We start from the raw sequence: 26,181 nt of genomic DNA, 5'->3' as shown, positions 1-26,181 counted from the left end.
GCTGGGTGTTCTTCCACTTTGCTTTGAAACTGCCCCATTGTTTTAGAGTGTCCTTCTTGATGTGTTTCTTTTCACTTGGACAAATCCTACAGTGGCAATTAAGGAGGAAACTCATAAAAACAAAACAAATATTAAACTGAAAAAATCCAGTTGCAAATTTGCTTAAATACATTTTAGGGTGTCTATTAGACTGTACACATTTCCTCGCTTGAAATAAATAGATTTTGCACATTAGGTTTCAGACTGAGGGAGGGGGGGAAAGAAGAAGCCTTGACTTGGCAATTTTTTGTCTTCAGTTTCTTAATGCTTCTAATTTCACCTATTTATTTGACAAAAAAACCCCCATATTTATACAGAATTTACATTATACAAAGCTTGACACAAGCTGTAAATGCCACCAGCTCCTTTGCTATACTCAGTCCTTCTTCCTCCCCATCTTGACATGATTTAGAGCTGGAATCTGTTTAAAAAGAACTCCAAATTACAATAGTCACTTTTAATAAACTATTTACATGCTCTTGAAGTACAAAGAAATCAGCAAAAAAATTTCAACATGTTTCTACAAGAAACAGTGTTTGAAGAGAAGATTCTTGAGTTCGCCTATGTACAGAAGATGCATTTTTTTATACTTCAAAATCCTTTTTTTTCCTTAAATTTTTATTTTGTACAGAAATGCACTGAAATGATCCCTGAAAAAGGTCACAAAAACCAGAACTGAAACTACTGTGTAATTTGTTGGAGTTTAAAAATGATGGTTTTTTCTTTCCTTGTAGAAATAAGCTGCTCAATACAATATAAATAACTGCAGGATGAGCCCCCATCCCCTCCTGGACCCCCCCAGAGTCTCAGACCACTGTGGGACCAGCCTGGGACTGCAGAGAGGTGTGAGCCACACGGATCCTGTGGATGCCAGCACGGAGGCACCTGCACCCTGACCTCCCACAGCTGCAAACCAAAGCCTTCAATTCTATCTCCGCAATTTTGCTCTGTTCTCTTGGGTCATTCCTCTCAGCAAGATGGAATTTTGCAGGGAGCACTGCAAATGTCTCTTTCTTTTTTTGTCTGAGGCTCAAATTGACAATAAATTTGGGGATGGGCTTTTCAGTGGACAAAAGCACTGCAGTGCCTGTTAGCAGCATGTGCTGGTGAGGTTCCTCTTTATCCCTGTCACTGTTTCCATGGGGTCCCAGGGAACTTGTGCTGAATGTGAACCACACAGCTCCTGCCCTCCTCTCATCCCATCCCTTGCCAAGTACAAGGCAAAGGATTTGAGGCATCTCCAAAGCACATCTGTGGCTGCAGGGCTCTCCTGGCCCAACGAGACCCTGCAGGCTGGCAGGGACAGGGCACCCACAGAAATCACTGCACCAGACTTGAGAGTCCTCACCATAAAATGATTTGTTTGGAAGTCAGGCAGCTTCCCAGTCCAAGACAAAATATCTCCCAGGTAGGACTCTGCAAGCCAAGATTTGTGGGGAAAAAGAGAGAAGCCTCAGGTTTAGCTTTGAGACCAGACTAACATGATTTTTCAGAAGTGCTGCAGATTCTCAACAGCTCTGTTTCTTCCTGGGAAACTACTGAGAGATCAGCTCTTCTAAAAACTCACATTATTTGTCTGGGACCCTAAAAGGGGATAAATTACAGGCAGCTTTGGAAGTACCCAAGTGATTTAGGTGCTCATGGTCTTTGGCACCCAAATCCTTTTGGTGCTCCTAAAAAACACATGGGGAAGGACGTGAAGGTAACAGTGACCTTCCTCCCCACCTTCCTCACCAAGGATTAAGGCAAACTGCAGGGGCTGATCCCATCCAGAGCACACAGATCTGCTGGGAGACAGAACTGCCAGCAGGGCTGGGCTGTCTGGGGTGTCCTCAGCCCCACAAATCCACCGTTAATGCACTGGTTTGATGGAGCAGAGAGGGAGAAGGCCAAGGACAGGGGCCTCAGTTCTGACACCCAGGAAACTTCTGTGCATTTCCAAAGCCTCAAAAGTCAAAGGCCAAGCTGTGGAGATGCCAACACATTGAATCTCATTCAGAAAAATAATAACTAAACTGAGCAGCAGTTTAACTCCTAAATGCCATCACTGCAGTTCCAACCAACATTCAGTGACAGAAACTTGTGCTTCTCACAATTTTAGGTTCTGGGTCACCAACACCCAATTGCTGGATAGATTTATGATGAAGGGGGGAAACAATAAAACTAAACCAAAACAAAAGCAGAGATGGACCATGGATTGTCCAATCTCAGAGACAATTTGCTCACCCTCAGACAGAAACACAGGTGGTATTAAGGCAGCTTGTAGCAGTCTGTGTGTTCCTGCTCCCTCAGGCCTTTTGCCTGGAGAAGAAATTTGGAGGCAGAGGTACATTACAGAACCTACATTACAAGCTCCATGCTGCAGTGCAGGCCTGGCAATTCCATGGAACAGCTGAAAAAACTTCCAGGAACCTCTTTTGCAAGGTTGTCACCTCTGCTCATGGAGGTTTGGAAAGAATACAAGAATACAGCTGTGCAATTTGTTCTGTGGGGAGAAGGTGTTTAGTTATGCAGATAATCTTCCCATTTCGTAATGACATTGCAACTTCCCCTTACAAGCCAATTAAAAAGGGTTTAGTATGACTATTCTCTACTTTTAAAGCAGGAGAAATTCAATGTAAATTGAAAAACTGGTCCTGTCTATACCTGAATGGTGGTGTAACATTTCCAGATCCCATCCAAAGAACTATTTTTTTGGTGTTTGGTCCCATTTTTAAATGGAACCTCCTGAAGAACTGCAACCTTCACCTCAGCACATCTACAAGGACAAAACATATTGAGAAATAATTTTAAAACATGCCTACCAAATTTAGAGAAGCATTCATTCCATGGTATAGATGGGGGGGACAGGATTGCTCTCGGGGACACTTTTACCATGATTTTCTGGAGGGATGGGACAGCCCCAGGCCAAGTTACTGAGTAACAGAGGGAGGAGAGTGGCAGGACACAGCTTGCTCCTATCACAGGAGGCATCTCTCACATCCAAGGACAGAGCAAATACTCCATATAAAACATTGGAAGGGCAGGGAAATGCAGATGAAAGTGAGAAAAAATGAATACAAGTCACACATCAGCCTGTTTCCCATCCACAGGAAGAAAATCCTGCTACAAACGTGGGCCATAGTCTTTGCTTGCAAGCAGGGCAGGATTTCTACAGCACAAGCAGGGGCTGAGCTGTCCACTTAATCTCAGCCTCTTCTGCAAGCAAGACAAGCCCATCTCCAAGGAATGGGCATCCCCCAAAGGCCACACGATGCTACAGCTGCACAGCTGGCTCCACTTCTTCCTAGTGACTCAAGTATCCAAGGATTTCTCACATGCAGCTGCAGAGGTTTTGATCCCCCATGGACCAGCATGGCATAGAAAATGAGAGGGGAGCTGAGGTCTGGCTGACCTGGCTCTGCCCTGGGGTCTGGCTGAGGGGCCCTGTTCAGGCTCATCCCTAACGAAAAGGCAGGACAGTTCAGCTCTAGTCTCACTGTGGACACACCTGCACACACACACACCCCCAAGCACACACACACACACTCATTCACACACCCTCAAGCCTCTGGCTTGCTCTGTAACATCAACCTTACATTTATTTACAGCTTACTCTGAGAAAACTGTGCAATTTCAGCCAATCAAGCTCCCAACAAACCCTATATGGCATTTTCAGTCTCTGCTTCACATTTAAACGTTGAATGTCTTTTTCAACCAACGAAAACTGATGAGAAAAAGGTAGCAGCATTTATGAAAAGATGAAGGTTTATAAGAACAATTAAAAAAAAAAGGTACCATTATCCCATTATGGAGCATTACTGCAGGGACTGAACAGAGAAGCTAGTGTTTGGATAGACCATGCCACAAAAGGTAGCCACCTTTTTGTGTGCGTGTTGGATCTGAAAAGGAAAAAGCACCTGAAGGATGAACAGTCCTCATAAGCGTGTGCGCTTTTTGTTTTCACTCATGATCCTGGCAGAAGTGCGAAACTTGCTTGGTTTTCTTCTCTTTTTCCTCTTTTTTTTTTTTTTTTTTGGGTAAGTATTTTTTTGCTTTTAAATTTTTTTTTCTTCCTTTTTTCTGTTGTTTTTTTTTTTTCCTCTTTTTTTGGCAAAGTGCAACCACACCTGGTTACCACAGTTTTGACATGGCCGAAGGTGCAAGTGTGACAAGAGAAACCTTGAGTTCAGTTCAGGGTTCCCCTGCAGTTCTCAGAGCCACAGAGACACGGGATTTTTACATCCTCAATTGGAAACTTGTAGTCGTAGGTAATTTCCTCGTTCACATTGATGTGCTGCTTGGAGTAGATAACGATCTTCTTTTGAGACTCCACCGTGATCACTTTAGCATAACAATTTGGCTGCAAGGGTGACAGAACAGGTGATGATGTTGGTTCCCAGCCTCCACACAATTATTTCAAGATAAAATAAAACAGGGCAGTCCTTTCCCGAGACAACCCGGGCCATGCCTCCAGAGCCTGGACTCAGGGCAAGCCTAGGAGGGGAGGGCTGAGGCCAGAAAACAGAGCAGCCCTCCTTGTGCTGCTCCAAAATATCCACATTCTGCTCATTTGTGGAACAAAAGAGCTTGGCTGATGCTCCATCAAATTTGTCACAGGTTAAGAGAAGCTCAGTGCTGAACAATTTGGCCAGGCAGGCACATCTGAGTGCAGACTGCAGCACAGAGCAGAGGGGGAAACAGCAGGGAATATATTCCCATCAGGACTCTAGAAGGAGACTGTTCCCACAGCTGAAATTTGGTATGTGTTAAGGAAATATTTGTTAGATTTGCTTGCTCACTGTCCATCAGGATCCCCAAGACAGTCAGGAGGACTCTTGAGTGCACTCAGTCTCCCTGCATGTTTCATTTCTCAGGTCTCTCCAACCTCTTTACACTACTTTAAACCCTGCTCTGATCTGCTGTGGCTCATTAACATTTAATCACAACCCTGCAGCCCCCTGCCACTTCTGAGCACCCCAATCAGGGCTGGCAGGGACTCCTGGGTTTGTCAGGGAGCCAGGGAGCAATGACAGGCGAGAGCAGCATACTCACATTGCAGCTGTGATTGATAAACCTGGCGAAGTTCCCGCATTTGGTGGCATCGATGATGGTGTCGTGGTCGACTCTGAACATGTAACTGCTGCCAATGCCCTCATCCTCGTATCGCTTCTCTCGCATGTCAGCAATGACCTGCAGAAACCCCAGGCAGGCTCAGGCCATGCTGCACAATGACCTGTGAGCAGCCACCTACACAAGGCTCCCCTGAGCTCTGCTCCTGCCAGGCAATGGGGGTTTATCTGATCCCCACCACCCCAAGAGAGCACACACCTGACTGGAAACACTGACTGGAAGGTCAGGATGGGCTTCTTAAGGAGGATTCTCTGAGTGTTCAGTTTCCATGGGCTGCTGAAATTCCCACCCTTGTACTCCCAAACCATAAGCCAACCTCTCCCCAGCCCAGAGCTGACACCCCCAACCCAGGACTCCAACCCTGGCTGTCATACTCAAGGACTTCTTCCAGGGCTGGTTTTTACTCAGATTTCAGCCACAGCTCACCTGCCTGATGTTCTGACCCACGTACTCGATCACCATCTCATCAGCTGCAATGGGCTCCATTGCAAAAAGGCCCCAGTCGTGAATGTGGCTCTTGCAGAATTTTAGTTTTTTCTTCCGGAACTGCATGAAGGAAACACCCCAGAACCCCAACCCTGAATTAGCCACAGCACAGAATGGGAAAGGATGTCTCTGGGTTCACAATCTGCAGCAGGGGGTGATCTACCTTGAGCTGGTTGAACTTGAGCAGGTCACTGTCGCAGCTACCAGTGAAGGAGGAGAGGAGCCTGCGTTGCTCTGATCGCCTCTCGGAACCAGCCCGGGTGGAAGCGTGAGGTTGGGCAGGGATGCTCATACCCTGAGAGGACAAATGGGTGATCAAAGCTGATCCAACACTCTGCAGGCTCCCTGTGAGCAACCCCCTGTGCTACAACACATCACCACAGAACACCTGACATCAAACGTTAACACTTCCCACACAACCCCAGGACGATCGATGAGACACAACAGCTTCCTCTCCCTCCTTGCCAAAAGGCAGGAAGCACCTACTGTGTGTGACAGTGTCAAACCAAATCCCATTGGCACCTGGCACTCGTGGATTCCTCACCTGTGTGTCAGCTGGAGGCTCCTCTGCAAAAGCTCGGCTATTGTTGAGGTATTTGAGTTTGTCCTTCTTATCAATTTTGTAATAGCCTTCGCTTCGTGCACAGCCCGTCACGTGCTCCCGCATCCCGTCATCCCTCTTCTTCTTCTTGGGGGTAGAAAAGCTGGTAGGTGGCAAGAAGTTAAGGAGAAACACAGCCAGAGGTGGATATCAGACTAAACTTGCTACAGTTGCATGGAGCTAACATTGGGAGCCTGGAAAATTAGGAAGGTTTCGTGGGGTTGCAAAAATTAACATTACTACCAAGGATGCTGCTCAGCCCAAAGGCCTTGGAGAGATGCTGCTCTCACCAGCCTTGGGAAATCAGCTCCTTCAGACACTCATGACAAATCTTCAGCTTTGAAGGCACTTCCAGGGCTTTGGCTCCTGGAAGGACAGTGGAGGTGTCCTGCTGCCAGCTCACCCCACAAACACAGCCATGAAGGCTACAGCAATTGAGACCGACCCAAAAATGCTCCCTGTGAGGCAAAACATATCCTTGACAGCAGAAAACTGAAGCAGTGGGACCATAAAAACCAAGAGGTGAGGGCCTCCAAGCTGGAGTGCTGAGGGTTTGCTGCAGAGCAGGTGAGCCTGCAGGTACTTTCACACTTGCCATGCAGTGTGGCACATGATGAACTCAAGGTGATTTTGAAGTGGCTTAAAAAGTGAGGGTAATTTTGCTGTTACAATATAATCCTTATCAAGAGGGGAAGAGATTTATTTTCACTATGGGTTTTGTTAGTTATCACTCACTGTTTTTAGGTGGTTTGTGCTGTTTTGGTTTTGCTTTCCTGTCTTGCAGGAAGCAAGGGATGAAGATATCTAAACTTCACACAATCTCTAGCAACACACAAGGTGGTGTGTTTGTTTTCTTCAACACATAAACCTGTACATCCTTCCTGAAAACAGTACTGGGGAGTTCTGAGGTTTTTAGAACAGTCTTTTAGGCTCTGCTCTGGAGATCACTACTGGTGGCTGCACACACACAGAGCCCTGATGTACCACTTAGAAACCACTGATTCTATCAGTATTTCAAACTCAAAGCAAGTTAAAGATGCTAGAACCACAAACTCATTGTTTTAGGAACAGATGGTAAGATTATTTTTACAGCAAGTTTTAGCTCCAAGTGAAAGCTGTGTATGTGCAGACTAGAAATTCCACAGGCAAGCTGGAAAAAAAGTCTGGTTACATGCAGACAGAAGCTTCTCAAACTAGGAAGGAAACCTCCCCAGAAGAGGTGCCTAGAGACTGTCCCTGCACTTCCAGACTGAACGTGCAACAAGAACAGCCACTTCTCCAGTATTTTTGTGTTGCAGCTTCACAGAATAAAACAGCCTAAAATTCCCTGCTCATCCAAGCAATCGCTATTCCTGTAAGCAACTGCTTCTCCCACCAACTTCTCGTGCATCTCACACGTGCTGCCAACACAGAGAGAAAGGATATAAGGATGGAAAACCCACAGGGTGTCATTGAGCCAGTCCATACCGTTGTCCTGCTGTAACAAGCGGTCGTATGTGATACACATGAATTTGATATCCTCCTCGTCGATGCCTCCGTTCCAGATGTCATACAAAATGGTCATCTCCTCAAACTCGGAGCGCGGCCTGAACTGCGGCTGGGGCGGGGAATACTCGGGGGAAGGGATCATGGGCAGCTCCTCTGATGTCTTCTTCTGCCTTCGCCACTGTCTCTTAGGTTTTGCGTGAGCTTCTTCTTCCTTGAAGTCTTCATTCCACTGGTTCTCCAGTTCCTTGAATGGCAGTTTCTCTGCAACTGTCTCAGCTGCTATTTTCTCGTGGAAACCGTCATTCCTGAAGTCCAGGGTGACGGCTTCAGGGTCTTTCAGTCCATAGTAGGCATCAGGATGTCCACTCAACAGCTCTTTGCCCACAGGACCTTCCACCAAGGCCACTGGCATGGGAGGAGGCTCTATGGTTTTGCCCGAGTACACATCCAGCGAGAGGACAGAAGGTGGGGACCGCCTCGGCCGACCCGGCCTCCTTTTGGGAAGAACAGAAGGTGGTGGAGGGGGAGGAAGAATAGAAGCCCCAGGGGGTACTTCTGGGGAGAGCAAACCAGGTTTTACTTCTGCCTTGCATTCCTCGATGGGCATTCTTCCATCTCCATGCATGCATGGCAGGGCTGCTACAGGTATTGGCTCATCAGGTGGCAAACCCATGTCCATGTGGAAATCTGCTTGTGGGGGGCTGGCAAAGGGGATAGGGGAAGGAACACTGTTCATGCTGATCGTAAGGGAAGCACCAAGAGGCTCTTTAAAGGGTTTCTCTTCTAGCTCATCCTCTGACTGTTTCTTGCCAGGCAGAAGGCAAGGAATGGTAGCACCAGCCTCTGGGAAAGTAGGCGTGAAATTGAAATCTCTCCCAGGAGTCCGAGGAATGCCACTGTTAATGCCAGGAGATTGGGATGGGTAGGAAAAGGGGCTCCCTGGGACTTGAGGGGAACTGAGGGTCAAGCTGCTTCCTGTAAGGGGAGCATCACTTCCTGGCGTGGCTGGAACAGTGTCCGTGCTCTGCGACTTCGCAAGGGGGTGTGAAGACTTGGCCAAAATGTCCCGCCCGGGAGTCCTGGGAATCTCCTCTTCCACGGACGTTTTGGTCACCAGTAATTGTTCAGGGAACTTTTCTGGAGGGACTAAAGATTCTTCCTTGCCAGGAGTGGATGGCAAGGGAAGCATGGAAGATGGCACCTTGTGGGCTGGAAGCAGGAGAGTCTCAGTCTCCGAGTGGATCATCACCTCCCGTCCAGGCGTGCGGGGCAGCCGCTCGTCCTCCTCCGCTGCCGACGGCGGCTTTGCTTTAACTCGGGCTTCCAAGCTGCTCTCCTCAGACTTGCCAAAGAAGCTGCTTTTGCTGGGCAGAGGTTCTCCAAAGACTGCCACTGGAGTAGAGATACAGAGAGCTGCTTCCTCATCTTGAGATTCAGGCTTTGGACCTTCCTGTACCTCTGGTTCCAACATGGAAGTGGGTTCAGATTCTTCCTCTGAAAAGGGAACAGAGAGGAGAATCAGGAGCTTTGCCTCCACTTGGTTATTTGCCACTTGCTAGTAAAGACATGTTTAAGATGCCACAATTAAAGAACAGCTCAATTCCACTGGGAGGATTTAAAACTCCAGTGCTTTACATTTTGGAGGCACAGAATGTAGAGTAATTAGACACTACCACACACTTTCCTAATGGACCATAAAAAACCCACACTATTAATTTGAGGATTAGCTACGACACAGACCAGAACGAAGGTTTCTCTGCTTTCAGAAGCCCTGACAACCTTTCTTACAGACATTAGAGGAATGAGTGGATTGTGGGGTGAGGACTTTGGAGAAGAGCTGTCAGAGCTCAGAGTTATCACCTTTTCTAACGTGGGAACTAAACTAATTGCAGGCCAAGGAGCACCCTCAGCTCTGCAAGGAGGGAGCAGTGAAGGGAATAGCAGAACACTCCCGAGTAACACGTGAAGGAAATGGGAAGCCCCTGTAATGGATGAGGAGACACTCAGATGGTATCAATGAGGCAATTTATATGCTGCTCTCCCTGCAGCAGCCTCATTTATCTGGAGTTTATTTACCCACTTAGGGCCAGGTCCAAAAGGAATCAACGTTGAATCTTGTTAGGCAGCTCAAAATAACATTTTGAAGTGGGAGAAGGAAAGGAGGTGAAAATGCCTGAAGAGTTAGAAGGGAAGCATTCCCTGCTTGTGCTGAACAAACCAGGGCTGCTGAAGAAGGGTCTGAGACCTGCAACTCCTGTAGGACAGAGCTGGGCTGCTCAAGAACAATGCTGCAGTTTGAGTTTGTTCCCACAGCTTACCTGGAAAGCTCCTTACACGTCAAGTTGCTCACCTGCAGGTGTCTCCAAATTTATGTTCTTTTGGCACAATGACCTGTTCTAGAAAGGTTTTGTGCAAAACCAGTTCTTCTTTGCCCTGCCCAGTTTAGCATTTTACCTCTTTGTGACTTTCAGATTTTGCAGCAGCCAAGGAATGACTCCCTGTGCAGGGACTGGACCTCCAGCTCACCAAGAGGCAAAACACTGCCCAGTCCTCAGACATCAGTGCTGCCCAAGGCTCCACAGCAGGTCCCACTAAATGTGCCCTCCCTGTTGGCTCCAATTTCAACTTTTAGATTTCCCCCAGTTGCTAAATTACTCAAACTTTATGCATCTCGTTCCTGATCTAGTAAAAGGTTTCCAATTTCCTTGGGTTAAATACAACTCTGTACTGATTGAAGACCATTTCCTTCTTCCAGAAAACTAGAGAGTAACTCATTTAAAAGGAGTAGGTGACAAAAACCCCCACAAATAATATTAGGAACCATACATAACTCTGAGACTCCGCTCACCTGCCCCGCACAGCCTCCCTGTCACATACTGCTTGGATATGAAAATCAAAAAGAGCTAGTAGTGACATTCCTGTTCTGTTTTAGCAGCCATGGCTTTTCTATCTTGAGCTTCAGCCACCCGATCAGTCACCCTCGGATGAAGACAACTGTTCAGTTCCTGTAGGACTCCAACTAAACTGGCCCAGGATAAGATTCTGGATACAGTAACCACAGTATTTTTAGTAGCAGATGGCTCATGTAAAGCTTCTTACTAGGAAGGAAAGTTCAGCACAGACCTCTTTCCCTGTACAGATAATCCCTAGCCTAGAGCTGAGACTGGAAGAAGAAAGAGAACAAGGGAAATACAAACATTGGATACGGGGTGAAAATTTACTTGGAAACGTGGTAAAAAAACTCCAAAGCACATAGAAGGGCATACCTGGCCTACAGATAGGAGAGAGTGCAAGTTTTGTCTCCTGGTCTCTTTCCATAACCAAGTGTTTCAGAGTTTCAGCAGCAATAGAAGCCCCCGGGACTTGGCCGCACTCACTTTCCCCTGCCTTGATTTCTTCACTGCCTTCATCTTTCACAGCCAAAGCTGGCTCGGCAAGTCCCAAGCCTGTTGCATCCATGTAGTCATCCACAGGATACAGGTCCAAAATAGTCTCCCTCTCATCATCAGGAAGCTCAAGACCAGCAGGTTCATGCTCTGGCTCAGCAACCATGGCTTCTCTGCTTTGATCTTCAGCCACCTCTTCCTCCTCTTCCTCCTCCTCATCTTCATCATCATCATCGTCCTCCTCATCTTCATCATCCGAGTCTGAACTTGACTCGAATTCAGAGGAGTCCTCACTTTCATCAGATGATTCAACTTCAGCCTTGGAAGACGAGGGACTTGCTACATCTACAAGAACAAACTGCCATTAGTTCTGCTTTCTGGCTTTATTAAACAATCAGGGGCAAAGATCCCTTCTACTGTAAAAGTGTGGGAACAGCATCAACAGCAGCACACAGGTTTGAAGGAGTGGCCTTCCAATTTATTTATTTCTGCAAAGATTTATAAATCCTGTCTCTGGCTGCTTACAACAATCACTGTACAACAGATGAGGAGCAGTGCTGCTGGCACCTTCCCAAGTGGGTCTCTTGGTGCATTGTATCTTTTACTGAGATTTTCTGCTGCCTTTACAACATGGGCTTAAAAAGTGGAAACAACCACCTTCTAGAGCAGAAACTGATAGACAGGACAGAGTTATTAGCAGCCAAATTACCCTTGGTTGAAATATGGTCCCTCTTCCCCCCAGCCACTCCTGTTTCACAAAACAAGCACACATTTAGCTGGGCTTGAGACCTGTGCCCCTGTGCCAGGCTGGGCTGAGATCAGGTAGGGGCTGGAGAGCTGCAAAGGGACCCACTGACTGAGGGATCAGGGGAACCTCACAGGTAACAATTAAAAATATCTCTCTGCATTATATTGTGTAAAACTGCCTGTCAGTGAAAGGAGGCACACAAGTAACAAAATCAGTGTACAAAAGCAGAAGGGAGACCACAGCTGACCCAAGGGTGACACTCGCTGCTTCCACTGGAGCTGCTTACCCTCCTCGGAGTCCTGCTCCTCCTCCTTGTCACTTGTATCTATGCCTGTCTCCTCCTCCTCATCTTCATCCTCGTCTTCATCATCATCTTCATCCTCATCATCTTCATCCTCCTCATCCTCCTCTTCCTCCTTTGCAAGAAAGCATTGCCAAAAATGAGCAGTGCCTGAGCCTGTGACCTGGCTGCCAGTGCAGTAACCACCAGAGACTCTCAAGGAGGCTGTCAGAGAACCTGAAGAGGGAGTGACCTGACAGAGGTTCTGTAGGCACAGACCCCACCAGGAGCACTCAATTCCCAGAAAAGGGGACTTTGGCATTTGGCATTACCAGGCCCCCTTTTAATGACAGACAGCATTGAAACTGCAGCCACACACCGACATACCTTGCCAGGTGCTGCTTTCACCAAGCCTCCCTCTTCTTCCTGCTCCTCTTCCTTCTCTGAGGAGGACTCTTCCTCTTTCCCTGATGTCTCATCTCCTTCTTCTCCCTCGCTGTCGAGCTCCAATGGCCTTGCTGGTCGCCGTCGCAGCCCCACTGCCTCTGCATCCTTCTTTGACAGCTCAGATGTTGTATCAGAAGCATCCCTGTCCCTCTCCGACTCTGAGGAGCAAAAGCAACAGAAATTACCATCAAATTCCTTGGAAAGGACAGAGTCAACTACATAAAGGAAACTTCTTCTTTGGAAAGACTGAAGTTAGGAGCAATGTGCCCATGTGGTGTGAGGGTCCCCAGGCTTACAGGGACTCATTGATGTTACAGTGAACAGTGCTGATGGCAAAATGTGGGTGGCCAAAACTGACATTTCCTAGGCAGAGCAAACAGGAGACATGGCATGACTGAGGTCAGGACAGGTAACCTGAATTTAACGCTTTTTTTGTTTCATTTTTTGGCTTCAAAACCTCTTGTTAATCTGAATCTACTTCAACATGAACCCATGTGTAAAGCAAAGGGTATTCAAAGCTTTGTCTCCTCTTTACTCTTTCCAGGTTATAGGAAATAATGTTAAGATATTTTCAAACAGATTTTTCTGGCAAATAACTTCAGTTTCTTTCTCAAACCAATGCAGAGCTAACTGTTGTGTGCTTCCTCCCACCACATGCCTCACGAGCTGTGAGCACACCCCAAACAGCCCATGAACCCATCTGAGCTCCTTCTGCTGGGGCCCAGCACAGCTAAAACAGGTTATGAATTATTCTTAAAATGTGTGTCTTAAACTTCCCACCAGTGAATTTCAGATAATTGAACCCAGAGAGGCCATGTCCCAGCTGATGAGAGCTCTGTGAGAAGCAGGGTTTGGCTCAGATCCTTGACACTATTTAACTGTAAGCGAGCACACTGCTGTGAAGTTTAAAGGGATTCAGCTTGAGTGGGGTTTGCATCTGCTCCTAGGTTTCAAACAAATGCACTTTGCAAACCTTCATCTTCATCATCCACAGAAGTAGAAGGCCGGATTCTCTTCTGATCTCCCGCTGAGGCAGCTTCAGGTGGCTCCTTTCTTTTCACCTGAACAAAAGACACAATTAGCATTTCTAAAAGTTTAGAAACAGCAGAAATCAACTTCTTAAGCAAATTGCCACTTCTTTTTGCTGTGGTCACTTACAGCAGAAACCAAGGGCCACTTCCCAGCTCTTGATCTCTTTATTTGCTTGCAAACAGAATTTCACTCTGAATGAAACTCTACCCCTTCAATTTGCATGAAAACACCCTGGGTACCAGCATGGTACATGTCATCACCAGGTACTTTGAGGATGACAGATCTTGACAAACCCATGCGTTCTGAGATTGTAGCAGAACAGAAAGAGAGCCTAATCTTAAAGAACCTCAAAGCAAGTTTTATTCTAAATAAAGACTGGAGAATCTCTCATACCAAACCTTTACTTGCATCTTCTGTGCATTCAAAAATCCTAATTTCAGGGAAGACCTCTACACTCCCCTACCTCACATTTCTTTTAAGGTACTTCTAATTTTTTATGCAAATGCTTTTCAAGACAGATACCCTGTGCTTCTGAGGAGACAGAGTTTAAGCAAACTTCAGGTGAGATTCAGCTGCCTAAGCAAAACAGTAACTGTGTAAAGCACCATGAGCATAGGTGTATTTTTATGATCATGCTGAAATGCTGTGTCCTAAACACAGCCAAATGTTCCCTTTCCCTTGCAGAGCAGGGAGATCCTCTAGAGACAATGCACACAAGTGGAGGGTGAAAATCTAAGGGAACAGAAGGTCCTTGCTCTGCTCCTGGAGGGTCAGAAGCAACCCCCTGAGTGAACACAGAGTGGGGTGAACAGCCTGAGGGCTCTGGGGCACAAACCTAGTGAGGTCTGTCCTCCTAAGGCTCCTCTCTGGGGGATGTCAGCATAAGGAAGAGAGTTTTTTGTTTTCACCTTGAAGGATGGCAGGCGGATGGCCCCTCGTAACCCAATGCCCAAGCCGATTGCCTCATATCCCAGCCCTTCTCCTTTGTTCCAGTTCTCCAGAAGACAAGAGGCAATTCGATCCTTTGGCTTTGGTTTTTCCTCCAGTTCTCCTCCAGACTTCACTGGAGTGAGAGACGCCTGCAACAGAGAAGGCACATTTGAGAGGGAAAGTTTCCTGGGAAGGACACGAGCTCTGGAAACCATTTAGACAGTTGAGGTTTGAGAAATATCACTGCCCTGCCCAGGCATCAGTTTCTTTGAGGACATCTGAAGGTGCCCCACACTGGAGAGGAAATAGAGCTGCACAGAGTAATACAAATAACTTGAGTGTGCTTTAGGCAAGTCAGCCCAACACTGTGTTATCTGCCTTCCTCTGCTAAGCCACATAACTGAAAGCAACTCCAGACCTTCCAGTTGGGAACACCTTCCTTCTGTTGAGCATAAGGCCAAATATAGTGCATCAAAAATCACACACATCCCTGTGTTTCCTTAGCAACCACAGCCCCAGTCCACAAAACCTGTCAGAAGGCTCCAGTCCTGGGAACAGGAACATAAAAATATTTAGACGAAACACCAAAGGGTCTACAAAATAGATACACAGCCTCAACAAATCCTTTTTCACCAGAGCTGAGATGCAAAGGAAGAGCAGGAATTCATACCTCTACAGCTATGGAGAGGTGGACAAGCCAGGAGAACGTCACACATGGTGTGCCAGGGGCACAGGAGGTGGCACCCACCTGCATCAGCCCATGGCACAACACCCCAAACAATTTCTTTTGCACACCCTAACAGAGCTCACATGCTGAAGTGGGCTGTAACCACCACAGAGGCAGCATAAGCTCAGCTCTCCTGCTAATAAGGGACAAGACTAATGGGAATATCAAACAGAGAACCCAGCAGCAGCACTCCATGGCCAGGAGTTATTCCTGGCACTCTGCTTAATGCATCTTAATCAGGCTTTCAAACCTAAACCCACCACTAGGATTTGGGAACAAGGAAAAGCTTTCCCCTAGCTCAGGCAGAAAAGGTTCATGGAATGTGCTGCCTTCCCTAGCAACATTCTCCTTTCACAGCTTTCACCTCACACATTTTCCACTCTGCCTGACCCAGGACACCAGTTTTATTCCTGAGCCTTCCCACCCTTAACCTGGGTATGACACCTCTTGGCTGCCAGAGTTTCAATCAATCAATCAATCAATCAATCAATCAGCTGCCTTTGATGGAATATAGCAGCCAGAATCAGTGTGATGGCAGAGATGGGGAACTGACCTCCAACTGCCACCAAGGAGCCCACTAACCTCATCCTCACACACACCAGCAATGGGAAGGTACAGTTTAAGCTGAATATTCATATTTTGTTTTTGCAAAAGCAGGCAACTTGTGCCTGAGAAGGAATCCTGTCTCACCCCAATTCTAGGGGTGCCCAGTCCTAGCAGAAAGGAAGCTCTGAGATTTTTCTACACACAACAGTAATCCATGCCCTGGGGCAGAAATGGTTCTGGCATCTCTCTTCCTGGACAGAAAGCACATGTGGTTTTCCATGCAGCAATTTCATATTTTCAGTTACACTGCTCACATCCAACATAACCTGTGGCAAGCTGCTGTGGTACAGTCAGCTTCACTTCCCAAAATGGCTTATAAATCCCAGGTGAGTGAAGAACACCCCAAATCCAGCCATAACTTGGGATGTAAAAGAGCCTGAAGATCTGCCTCAACTTGCTTCTGCTTCTTCACCACAGATGTCAGGTTTAAAACAATTTCTTGAGTATTTCAGTTGCTGTTTTTGCAACTATTTGCTGGATCTGTTTCCTTTATTGCCCTGGAAACTCAGGGGCCTCCTCCAACACTGTCAGCACATGCTTGCTGGCAGAAGAAAAGCTCTGAGCATTAGTCAGGAGGAGAGGGACGGGGTTTCTGCTGCACGTCACGCCAGCCAGCTCTAAGCCACAGCAAATTACACTGTCATAAAACAGCTGTTAAGCAGCAGCATTACCAACCCCTCCAGAAAGCCAAGGAGCTCTCCCAGGCACCAGAGTTAACACGCAACTGGTTTACAAAAACAGGTGGTGAGGATACTGCTCTGAAAATTGACATCTGAAACAGATCTACCTGCAGGTTGTGGTTTGTTTTGTTATACTTACAGTAATTCACTGCAATGGTAATTTTGAGGCTTGCATTAACCTTTCTGTAGTGTTAGGTTTTTTGAGTAGTGACAAATTCACCACGCATTAGATCACAGAGCTGTTTGCTCGCTGAGGTATACTTCAAATTGGGTGAGAAAAGGATCAGAGGATTCATGCAAAGCTGTTTCCTCAACTAATCCCTGGAACTCTTCGTGTATTTGGCCAATATTCAGCTTTTGAGTTAATTGCTGCTTTGTACATGCACTGGGGAGGGGACAGAACTGGAAATACCCACAAATCTCACTGCACAAAGTGGGGAACACAAAACAGAGCTCTGGTGGTTTCAAACATTCCTCTTGCATCTGACCTTAGTTTTTCAGAGCAAACCTCAGCTTCCTCTTGTACATAACAATTTAGGATTTTGGGTTTTTTAAAGTCAGCTCCAGACCCCTGCTGACCCGACACATTGACCACAAGCACTAAGAACAACTCTCCCCAGGACCCAGGACAGAGCACGCAAAAACCTACTTTTGCAAGACGTTCCTTCTTGTCCCACCAGTCATCAAACGCCCGGAACGCCACCACTTCGACCATCTTGCGGTTCAGGTCCCTTTTCATGATGGCCTTTAGTTCCTTCACTATGACCAGGAGGACTCCATCCACAGTGGCTTTGTGGGGATCTTCCTTCTTCGGCTCATAACCCGGGGGTGGAACCGAGGGGTCAAACTTGGGCAGCGGCGGCCACTGCTGCCCGCGGGCGAGAGCGGCTCCCATGGAGAACGGGCGGTAGGGAGGAAGATTCACAAACTGCATCCGGCCCGTCATGAAAGGCGGGTACTGGTACGTGTTCTGCGCCTGCATCATGCGGCTCAGCATCTGAGTTTGCATCTGGAAGGACATCGGCATGCCACCCCACTGGTTGCCCAAGACACTGATCATATCCACCTGCATGACCGGGAACATGCCGGGATGGAAGGGGGGCAGCGGGGGCAGGATGTGAGGCGGAGGGACCCCGGGCGGGGCAGGCAGCGGCGGCGGGGGCACGGTGACGGCCGGGTGCGTGGGCGGCGGCGGCGGAGGCAGCGGCGGGGGCATGGGGAAGCCGGGCTGCGGGGGCGGCGGAGGAGGAAGAGGAGGGAATCCCGGTGGTGGCAGAGGGGGGATGGACGGGGCCATCACGGCCGTGTTGCTGACGGAGGAGTTCACCACAATGGTTTTGGCACATTCCGCGCTGGTGATGGGCGCAGGGTTGGTCTCGTCGTCGGAGATTTCCATGTCCTCCCCTGAGGAATGCTGACCCTGCCACAAAAGAGAGAGAAAAGGTGACGAGCACATTCTCTTTACATTAAATACCACAGCGCCCGGCTGCTTCAAACAAAAGCTAAGTTTAACACACATTTTAATTGGGAACGGAGAAAAGCGAGCGATACTCTGAAAAGACAGGGCCCACTGAGCAGCTGGTGCCTATTGAAGCTTTTCTCTTCCGTGTCAGACCTTGGGAATCAGAGAGGTAAAAGCTTTCTAAAAGAGCATCAGCACCAACTGAACAAAACCCTCAGCTTCAGTGGAGCAGGAGGAATTGCTCAGGTGCTTGGTGAAATACACACAATCCAAATCCTTCCCTGCAAGATACCTTATCTCTTATTTGCATCTAATACTCCTAGGTACATTACACCATGAGTTTTTATTCCTTAGTTTTTCCACGCACAAATAATTACCCTCTTTTTAATTATAATCCCTGGCTCGTTTGCTGTCAACTCCTAACCTCCAGTTGTGGAAAGACAATACCTCCACATGGTTGCTGCTACTAAAAGTTGTCTTGACTAGACCACAGCAATTCACATGGGAAAAGAGAACCCCAAATCTGGTTAAATTGCTTTTAAACATCAAAGTCATAAATGCTGGGATTCAAATACATGGCCTATGTTGTGTTTTGGGACAAAATTAATGCTTTACTAGCCAAAAGAAACACAAACTTGTAGAAAATGCTAAAACTATGTCCAACTCTGCTGCCAAAGGGATGGAAACTGGATTAAAACAGAGGGTGCCAGCTTGCTCTGAAACCTCAAAGCTGCCTGAGAAGGTATTGTACAAAAGAAAAGTCTCAGGAACTACCTCCACCCTCCACAGCACATGGTCACACCTGCACACTGTGTCCTACAGGCACTTCAGTCCTCGAGGTGTCTCCAGCACCAAGAATCCACATGCATGACTGTCACATCCCTCAGGTATCAAAACCCTGATATGAAATATAGTAACCAAATACTGCTGGAAGACATATCCACATGGTGACAGGATCTAGGAAACATGAATGGGGCTGATCCCTGACTAGAGTGATGACAGCAGACAGGACAGAGTCCCTGTAACCTCCAAACACGTCTCACATTGCTGATGTCAGTGAAGAGCCCCCCCGTGTTCCCCAGCACAGCCCAGGGCACAGCAGGAATGCTCCTCCTGGCCAGAGCCCTCCAGATGCCCTGGGAGCCAGGAAGAGATCACCATCAAGTGCCTCTCTCTATCAGAATCCTGGCAAGAGTTTCAGAACCCGCTGGCTGTTATCAGCCGAATTTAACTGTAGATCCCAAAGATATTTATTATTTGTTCCACATTTTGTGCCAGCAGGTGCCTCTTCTGTCTGCTCTCCTGCCAGTCTCCCCAGTGTGAAAGGAAAGAGCAGTATCAGACACTGGAGAACCTGGAAGTTCTGGGAAGAGCTGCTGAGGAGCAGACTTTGTTGGCAGTTTTCACATTGAAGCCGCTATGATTTGGTTCTTAACCTGTGAATTTCTTACTGTAGTATGCAAACAAAAGCAGGAGCAGCTGAGTTGACTCTGCTACAAACTGTCACTGTGTGAAACTGAGCAACCACAACTATCCAAATCACTCCAAATGTTTCCCGTTTTATCAAAGGTCATCTCTGCTACAGCAGCTACCACCAGAGAGCAGGCTGAGCACGATGCTTGCAACAGCAGCTGTGCAAATCCTCCAGTCCTGGCACCTCCCCTCGCCCTGGCTTCCCCGCATTCCTCTGCTGCAGCACGAACTCACTGCCTCCCGCAGCGCCTGGGTCACCCCCAAAAAGCCACTTGCAGTTTTAGTGCCCAAAATGCCCAACAAGGAGACACCATTCACCTGGCAAACCCTGAGCAAGAGCTATTGACCCCTGATAATGGTGAAGGAGAGGGGACTCCCCCGTAGTCACAGAGTCACTTAAGTGCATCTGTGCATGCAGGGAGAACTCCGAGGGCTGTTTTGTAAACCCTAAAATGAACAGCTAAAAAAGAAGTAGAGGTGATAACCCATTGCACTCGAGTCTTTTCAAAGCCTAGTTGTATCATACCCTTGAGCTGCCCACATCTGGCTCACACTTCTCAGTGGGTCTCACACCCTGCATCCTCTCCCCCAGCTGCTCTATTGCGGTCACGTCCCACGCCGAGGATGCCGGGGAATAAAAGGACATTCTGCAGTTTCAACTACTGCAGCTCCAGTGAAAGGAGCAGAGGAAGAGCAAAAAGGACGACTGTGGCAGGTGTAAACAAGATTCCTGTGAAACAGACCCTGGTTTTCAGTAAGTGAACACAAAAGGCCCTGTTAAAAGCACTGGCTCCAATTGCAAACGCTGGATGATGCTAAAGGTCGGCACTGGATAGAAAGCCAGGAGTGTTCAGGCTACCAAAGACAGACAAAATCAGCTTCAAGTTCACATTCATCTCATCTGATAGGATATGGAGAAAAGTCACCTCATGAGGCCTCAGGGGAGACCAGCACTGAGCAGCGTCAAGCCACAGATTCTCCCCAGTCCCTCCTGCAGGACCTTGCATCCTCCCAGAGCCCTCCCAACCTCCCATCCTGGAGCACCAGCAGCCCCTAGCCTGTCCCAGCCAGTCCTGCCACACAAGATTTGTGTGCTCCTGCCCATCCACACACAGCCTCTCATCAGCCTCAGTACCAATGAGTCCTGCCTGATAAATGAGGCTGGTTTTCCCTCCTGAAGGAATCACATAGAAAAAGCCAGTCCTGAAATTGCAGAGTGGTGGCAGGACTAGCAGGATTCCATGCTTTAGGGCACAGAGCTTCCTTCATCCATACATGCATTAATTTTTACTTAAGATGAAATGAGAATTGCCAAAGCAATAGCCAGTGTTTGAAAGATTGAAGACTTTTCTGGTTTTTTTCACTTCTGGTGCTCAGATGGGTCTACAGGAAGCAACAACAGATTCCCTGCTTCCTACAATGTTGGGCTGACAACTCACCTCCACTTGCACAGTGCACACAGTCTGTGCTCCAGTTTTATCCCAAGCAAGATGGATAGGGAGAGAGGAGATTAAATGGCAGGGAGAAAAGGATCAGAAAAGGCACAGGAGGTAGGGGGAAAGAATCACAAGGTTAGGAAAGAGGTCAAACCAAAAGAAGATCATCTACAAGGAAGCCTTTAAAGAAAGTTAAGAGTAACGAATATTTAAAGCGGATGACTTTGCTGTAACCGCTCGTATCTAAGGGGCAAAAATGTAGGCACCAAGTGAAAGAGATCAAGGTACATATAGAAAAACCAAGGGGAGACATAGAAAGATCTTCTGTTATTTGAATTTCTTTTCATTCACCTGTCTGAACCTGGATTTACTATGGCTGCTACCAAATACCTCTCAGGGTAGAGCTGAAAAGCACCTGTGCTGTCCTCTCAAAGAAACTGCCTTCTAGCTGGCCTCCCTCTTTGCTCTCACAAGCAGAAAAAAGTGAGCTGATAGATGACACACATACTGCTCCAAGAATGTCACAGCCATCACTGTCAAAAAAAACCTGTGCCAATCAGTCCCAGAGTTCACCTGCCTGTTTCTGAGGTCATCTGGTACAATGCCACCAGAAAACCTTCCTTCAGCCCACTGAGAGAAAAGCCATTTCCAGCTAAATTAATTTGTGCTGCCATCTTTAGTTTGGATTAATTAAATTAAGAGTTAGCAAAACAGGTATTTAATTATACGCATGACACATTTTTCCAAAGGTTCTTTAATGATGCAAATTCGTTGGGAGAGATTCATGTCAGTGTAACTGGTTATAAATGGCCTCATTCACTGTTCACCCAAAATGTTAATTGCCACCTTTAACACCAGCAGAGTGTGCAGAGACTCTTAAGCTAAATGAGGGAACATCCTGGGATGCCACTCCTTCATCAGCTGGAACAGTGACAGGGTAGAGCACTGGCTACAGGGTATCGATCCCACCTCAGAGCCCTACCCAGCATTTTACAAGCAAATGTTAATACCTCCAGAGAAAAGAAACTACATCCTAATATTTGCATGTAGACCTGTCAGCTTCCAGGTGAGGAGGCTGTTCCATCCCCTGCCTCAGAGGAGCACTGCCACTGTGGCAGTGATTGGGACTCCCACTGTACAGTTGTTCAGTACCTTTCTTACAGGCAGAGAAACTTCCATCTCCTTCTAAAAGGTTATCTGATAAAAAAATTTACTCAGAATTTCAGAACACATTTTGAACACCATCAGCTTACAGCTCATTTCACTTAAACATGCTGCTGGGCACCAAGTTACTTATATTTGAGGTAGGGAACTGTACCACTGAACATAGCAACTAGCATTACCTGGCTGAGCTCTGGTGCATCAAAATAATGAAATGCAGGATTGATGGTATTTAGCACTGTACAAGGGCATTAGCCTTCATGTTTTTCAATAAAGCTGGAACTTCTAAGAAGAAGGGACTCTTGGACAAAAAAGTTTTCCTAATCTGGTTAAAGAGTCATCACTTAGTTTTAGATTAAATCCAAGCAAGGGCTGAAAAAAATTCACAAGAGATTATCTCACACTTTATCCTTACAAAAAAGCAGGGAAAGAAAAGCTTTCAGAGGTGAGGAGGAGAGGACAACTGACTGAAGAGGGTCATACACCAAGTCACTAACGGAGTCAAGAACAGACTCCAGGTCCCTCTGACCTCCTACACCCCAACTTCAGCTGCCTTCCCATGCTGGGCTCACACCAGGCTCCTCACTGCCTGTGCTGTGTGTTTGACAAAGGAAACAACCATGATCCCTGGGTGAGACCAGCTCAAGTTCTCTAACACACATTTCTCTTCCCAGACTCCTTCAGCAAAGCACATTAAAGAGAATGAGATATTTCAGACCTGCCACATTTCTTACACTGCCATCCAGAACAAAAATGAAGCCTGAGGTCACCACAACCTGCAACTCTTCCTCTAAGACCACTGAAAAACTCCTTTCAAGTTTGGCCCAGAGAATCCCACCATTCACCCTGCTGACAGAGTACCAAATACCTCTTGCAGCCCAAAATTTGCAAACCCAGAGAGGGCTTCAGAGAGTATTGCTTTGTTCATTTTTAATCTACTTTCAGTTTGTATGTTCCCTGTTCTAGGCAAAGCACACGAGGAGGAGCCGTGGCTCTGAACTGTCCTTGTCTTGCTGGGAGACCACGATGACATGGCAGAGGGATGGTGCAGAGCATTCACACCTCGCTGTGTCAGGTGTGAACAAGGCAGACTCGGCACCTTATTTACAATGCACACCAGTATTTTTACTTTGCTGGCCATAATTATAGCCCTGCCTCGAGAAGAACATGCACAAGGGTGGTGCTTCCCTGGCTGTGTGTTGTACAGGAGGGCAGAGCCACCCCAGGTGGTTTGCCAGCAATCCAGCAGCAAAAACACAGAGCAAACTGCTGCCTGCACCTTCCTGGGTGAGCTCTCCAAGCTGGTCAGGTCACTGTGCTGTCCCCAGTGCCCGTGGTGGCCAGCCCACCACCACCACAGCCTGGATTGAAGCTGGAATCAGGTTGCTGCCTTCTCCCCGTGGGTTAGTCAGGTCTTTCAACCTCCTCTGGGCAGCTGAGAGAGCTCCCACCCTCCTGCTGCAGTCACAGCCCACAAGGGCAACCACAGCAGCTTTTAATTGGAGCAACTTTCTGGTGTTTGCACTATAATAAAATGCTCGGCTCAGTAATTGGCAAATGGAAAGATTTACATGTTACAAACCAGTCATTATAAAGTATCTCCAGCAACATGTGATTCTATCTCTAGAAAAGACTGCAAGGATTTTATATAGTTATATATTTATACAGCACTTTATAAATGAACTCCCAAGCAAAGGCTGCAAACACACAGATGGGAGTGATGGACCCAATGCTGTGTCCCACAGAAAGGGGCACCAAAAAGGCTCTAACAGAACAAGGATTTCTCACAGAAGGAGAGACACTCCTGGGATGTTTTGGTTTCTCTAGTACCAATTGCCAAAGTACCTCTCACTACTTGAAGAAGAGAATTCAAGCTCTCTGTGATAACAATATCCCACCTAACACACACTCTGTGCTGGCTCAGGTTGTGTTTTGGTCTGGTACTTGCAGCACTTCTTTGGCACAGGCAGTGCTCCCCACACCTACAGGGCTGCCCAACAAGTAAAACAAGTGACAATAATATCCAAGTGCTTATTGTAAACAAACAGCACTGCAAACACCAGCCCAATTTATGCCACTTACTTTCCTTCCTAAGGCCAAGAGGGAACTTTGAGTTGGTATCTCAAACCACAGAAGGATAGAGGGAGAATTCCCTGGAAGACCCTGCTGGTCCCAGAAGAGGGGGACAGGGGTGAGGAAACACCACGTGCTCACTTGTGTCTCACAATGTGCTCGTCAGGTGCTGGTCCCTAATTAGACCATCCTGCACATGGGGAGATGCCATGAGTAGGGATTTGGAAGGCTGCAGGGAAGCAGCTTAACTGGGCTGTCAGTGTAGGGCAGGAAAGGCTCTGGAGAGGGGAAGGCACATGGGGCTAATGCTTACAAAAGGAAAAGGTCTCCTCGCTGACTTCCAGTATTTCCTGACTCCAGGAACAGAAGTAAATTGACTTATGTTTTAAGGACAGCAGGAGAGCTGGACAGCTGCCCAACAGTCCATGCCATCATCAGAAAATCTAGTGAATCAAGATGAGAAAACAAGCTAAAATGACTCCTGTAGGATGGACAGCAGTGCCAAAGAGCAATCCAGCCTCATGCAAAGCCACCCCACACTTCCTGCAGGCCCTCACACGCACTGAGCAGTTGAAATGGGTCTCAACACTTCAAGGTCCTGCTTCAGACTCCAGAGGGGATTATCCTGTCTCCCTGCAGGACAGTGGAATAACATCAACATCTCCATGGAAAGCAACTGAGCAGTAGCTTAAATCAGTATTTCCTAAAGCAAAGCCCCTGATGTGACACAGGGCATGAAATGGTCCACATAAAAAACCTACAAAAAATAGGAGAAAATTAAGGCAATGATTGAACATGAGGAGTCCAGGCTGGTTTTACTTGACTGTACATAGGATCTCCAGTGACTGTAAGACATGATGCACAGATTCTTCCTTCCAGAAGTCAAAATAGATCCTGGAGTAAGAAACATCCACTTAGGCAGCTGCTAGGCATTTTCACAAGGCTAAGAACTTCTTTCATTCAGCAAGTGTTGCAGGGAAGGACAGATAATTCTAGGTGAAACAAGAAGACAGAGATGGGAAGCCCATGTGGTGCAGTCTGAGATAAACAGATCTCTACTGATCCAGAAAAAAGACAACTTGAGGAATGTGATCCCAAGCGGAGAACACTCAATCATCATTCAGTATTTTCAAAAATCCAGTCTCTTGGCAAGACAGCACCACAGCCCAGTTTTCAATGTGGATTTCAAGAGCTCACTGCAAGAGGTTCTTAGGACAGAAATCCTCAGAGCCAGGAATTAAGCCAGTGGGAAAACAACTGCTAGATCTGCCTCAGCAGAAATCCTGAAGAGATGAACTGGCAAAGAGAGCCAGGTTAAGGGGGTTGCTCTGTTTGTTAGTAAGTTAGCAATCCATCCACAAAGAGGATGGCTTAATTCAGGTCTTCCTCCCTCCCAAGAGGAGGAGGCTCCGAACTGCAAACCTCACGGCATATGATGTGGTTACACTGCTCCTGTCAGCAAGATCATCGAAGAAGGGATATTTGGAGCAGCCAGACATTGCCTCTGGGCTTCCCACACACAAGAGAATCTCCAGTGTCTGCAGGGAGAGGCCAACGTAACATCCTTGGGGTCCACATTCAGCAACGCCGAGACTGGAAACTTCCAGACATCCAGACTGCACAGATCTGAGCGGGGACTGACATGAACATCCTACTGGGCAGGTCACAAAATACAGTGAGAGTATGAGCTGGGGAGTCCCTGGCCCCCAGCCCGAGCTCAGGGAGGCCTGGGCAGCCCATGCATGCCCCCATGTGAGGCTGGCCTGGACAGTTGCCCCTCCTGCATTATGTGGACAAATCCGAACTGGCAGGGCGAATGTGTGCCAATTCAGGGGCAGCGTCATGTGGCCACAGTGTTTTTCATCACATATGAAACACCCTAAAATTGGATTTACCATCTCATGGAACCATGGCCTTTTCCCTCAGGTCTTAAGTAGATCTTATTAAGGGGGAAAAAAAGGGTTTCTTTATGGGGGGGAGGAGGAGGTAGGGAAAAGGAAGGAGGAAAAGAGAG

General features: G+C 47.3%; 1 protein-coding gene across 1 annotated transcript in view; it reads right to left on the bottom strand.

The window, feature by feature from the left end:
- Window positions 1-4,019: 4,019 nt before the first annotated feature.
- Window positions 4,020-26,181, bottom strand: part of SETD1B (SET domain containing 1B, histone lysine methyltransferase) — a 44,158-nt gene continuing 21,996 nt past the window's right edge. The window contains exons 7-18 of the mRNA XM_058851756.1: window positions 17,212-17,982; window positions 14,528-14,698; window positions 13,561-13,648; window positions 12,528-12,745; window positions 12,147-12,276; window positions 10,993-11,457; window positions 7,664-9,220; window positions 6,182-6,348; window positions 5,801-5,932; window positions 5,578-5,697; window positions 5,074-5,211; window positions 4,020-4,381 (exon numbers count right to left, since the gene is read on the bottom strand). Of these exons, the coding sequence (XP_058707739.1) occupies window positions 4,208-4,381; window positions 5,074-5,211; window positions 5,578-5,697; window positions 5,801-5,932; window positions 6,182-6,348; window positions 7,664-9,220; window positions 10,993-11,457; window positions 12,147-12,276; window positions 12,528-12,745; window positions 13,561-13,648; window positions 14,528-14,698; window positions 17,212-17,982 (4,131 nt within the window). The 3' untranslated portion in view covers window positions 4,020-4,207. The remainder of the gene's footprint in view (window positions 4,382-5,073; window positions 5,212-5,577; window positions 5,698-5,800; window positions 5,933-6,181; window positions 6,349-7,663; window positions 9,221-10,992; window positions 11,458-12,146; window positions 12,277-12,527; window positions 12,746-13,560; window positions 13,649-14,527; window positions 14,699-17,211; window positions 17,983-26,181) is intronic.

Source organism: Poecile atricapillus, chromosome 16 (genome assembly GCF_030490865.1).
Source record: "Poecile atricapillus isolate bPoeAtr1 chromosome 16, bPoeAtr1.hap1, whole genome shotgun sequence".
Taxonomy (NCBI): domain Eukaryota; kingdom Metazoa; phylum Chordata; class Aves; order Passeriformes; family Paridae; genus Poecile; species Poecile atricapillus.
Note: the sequence above shows the minus strand (reverse complement) of the source record. Positions and strands in the feature narration are given on the sequence as shown.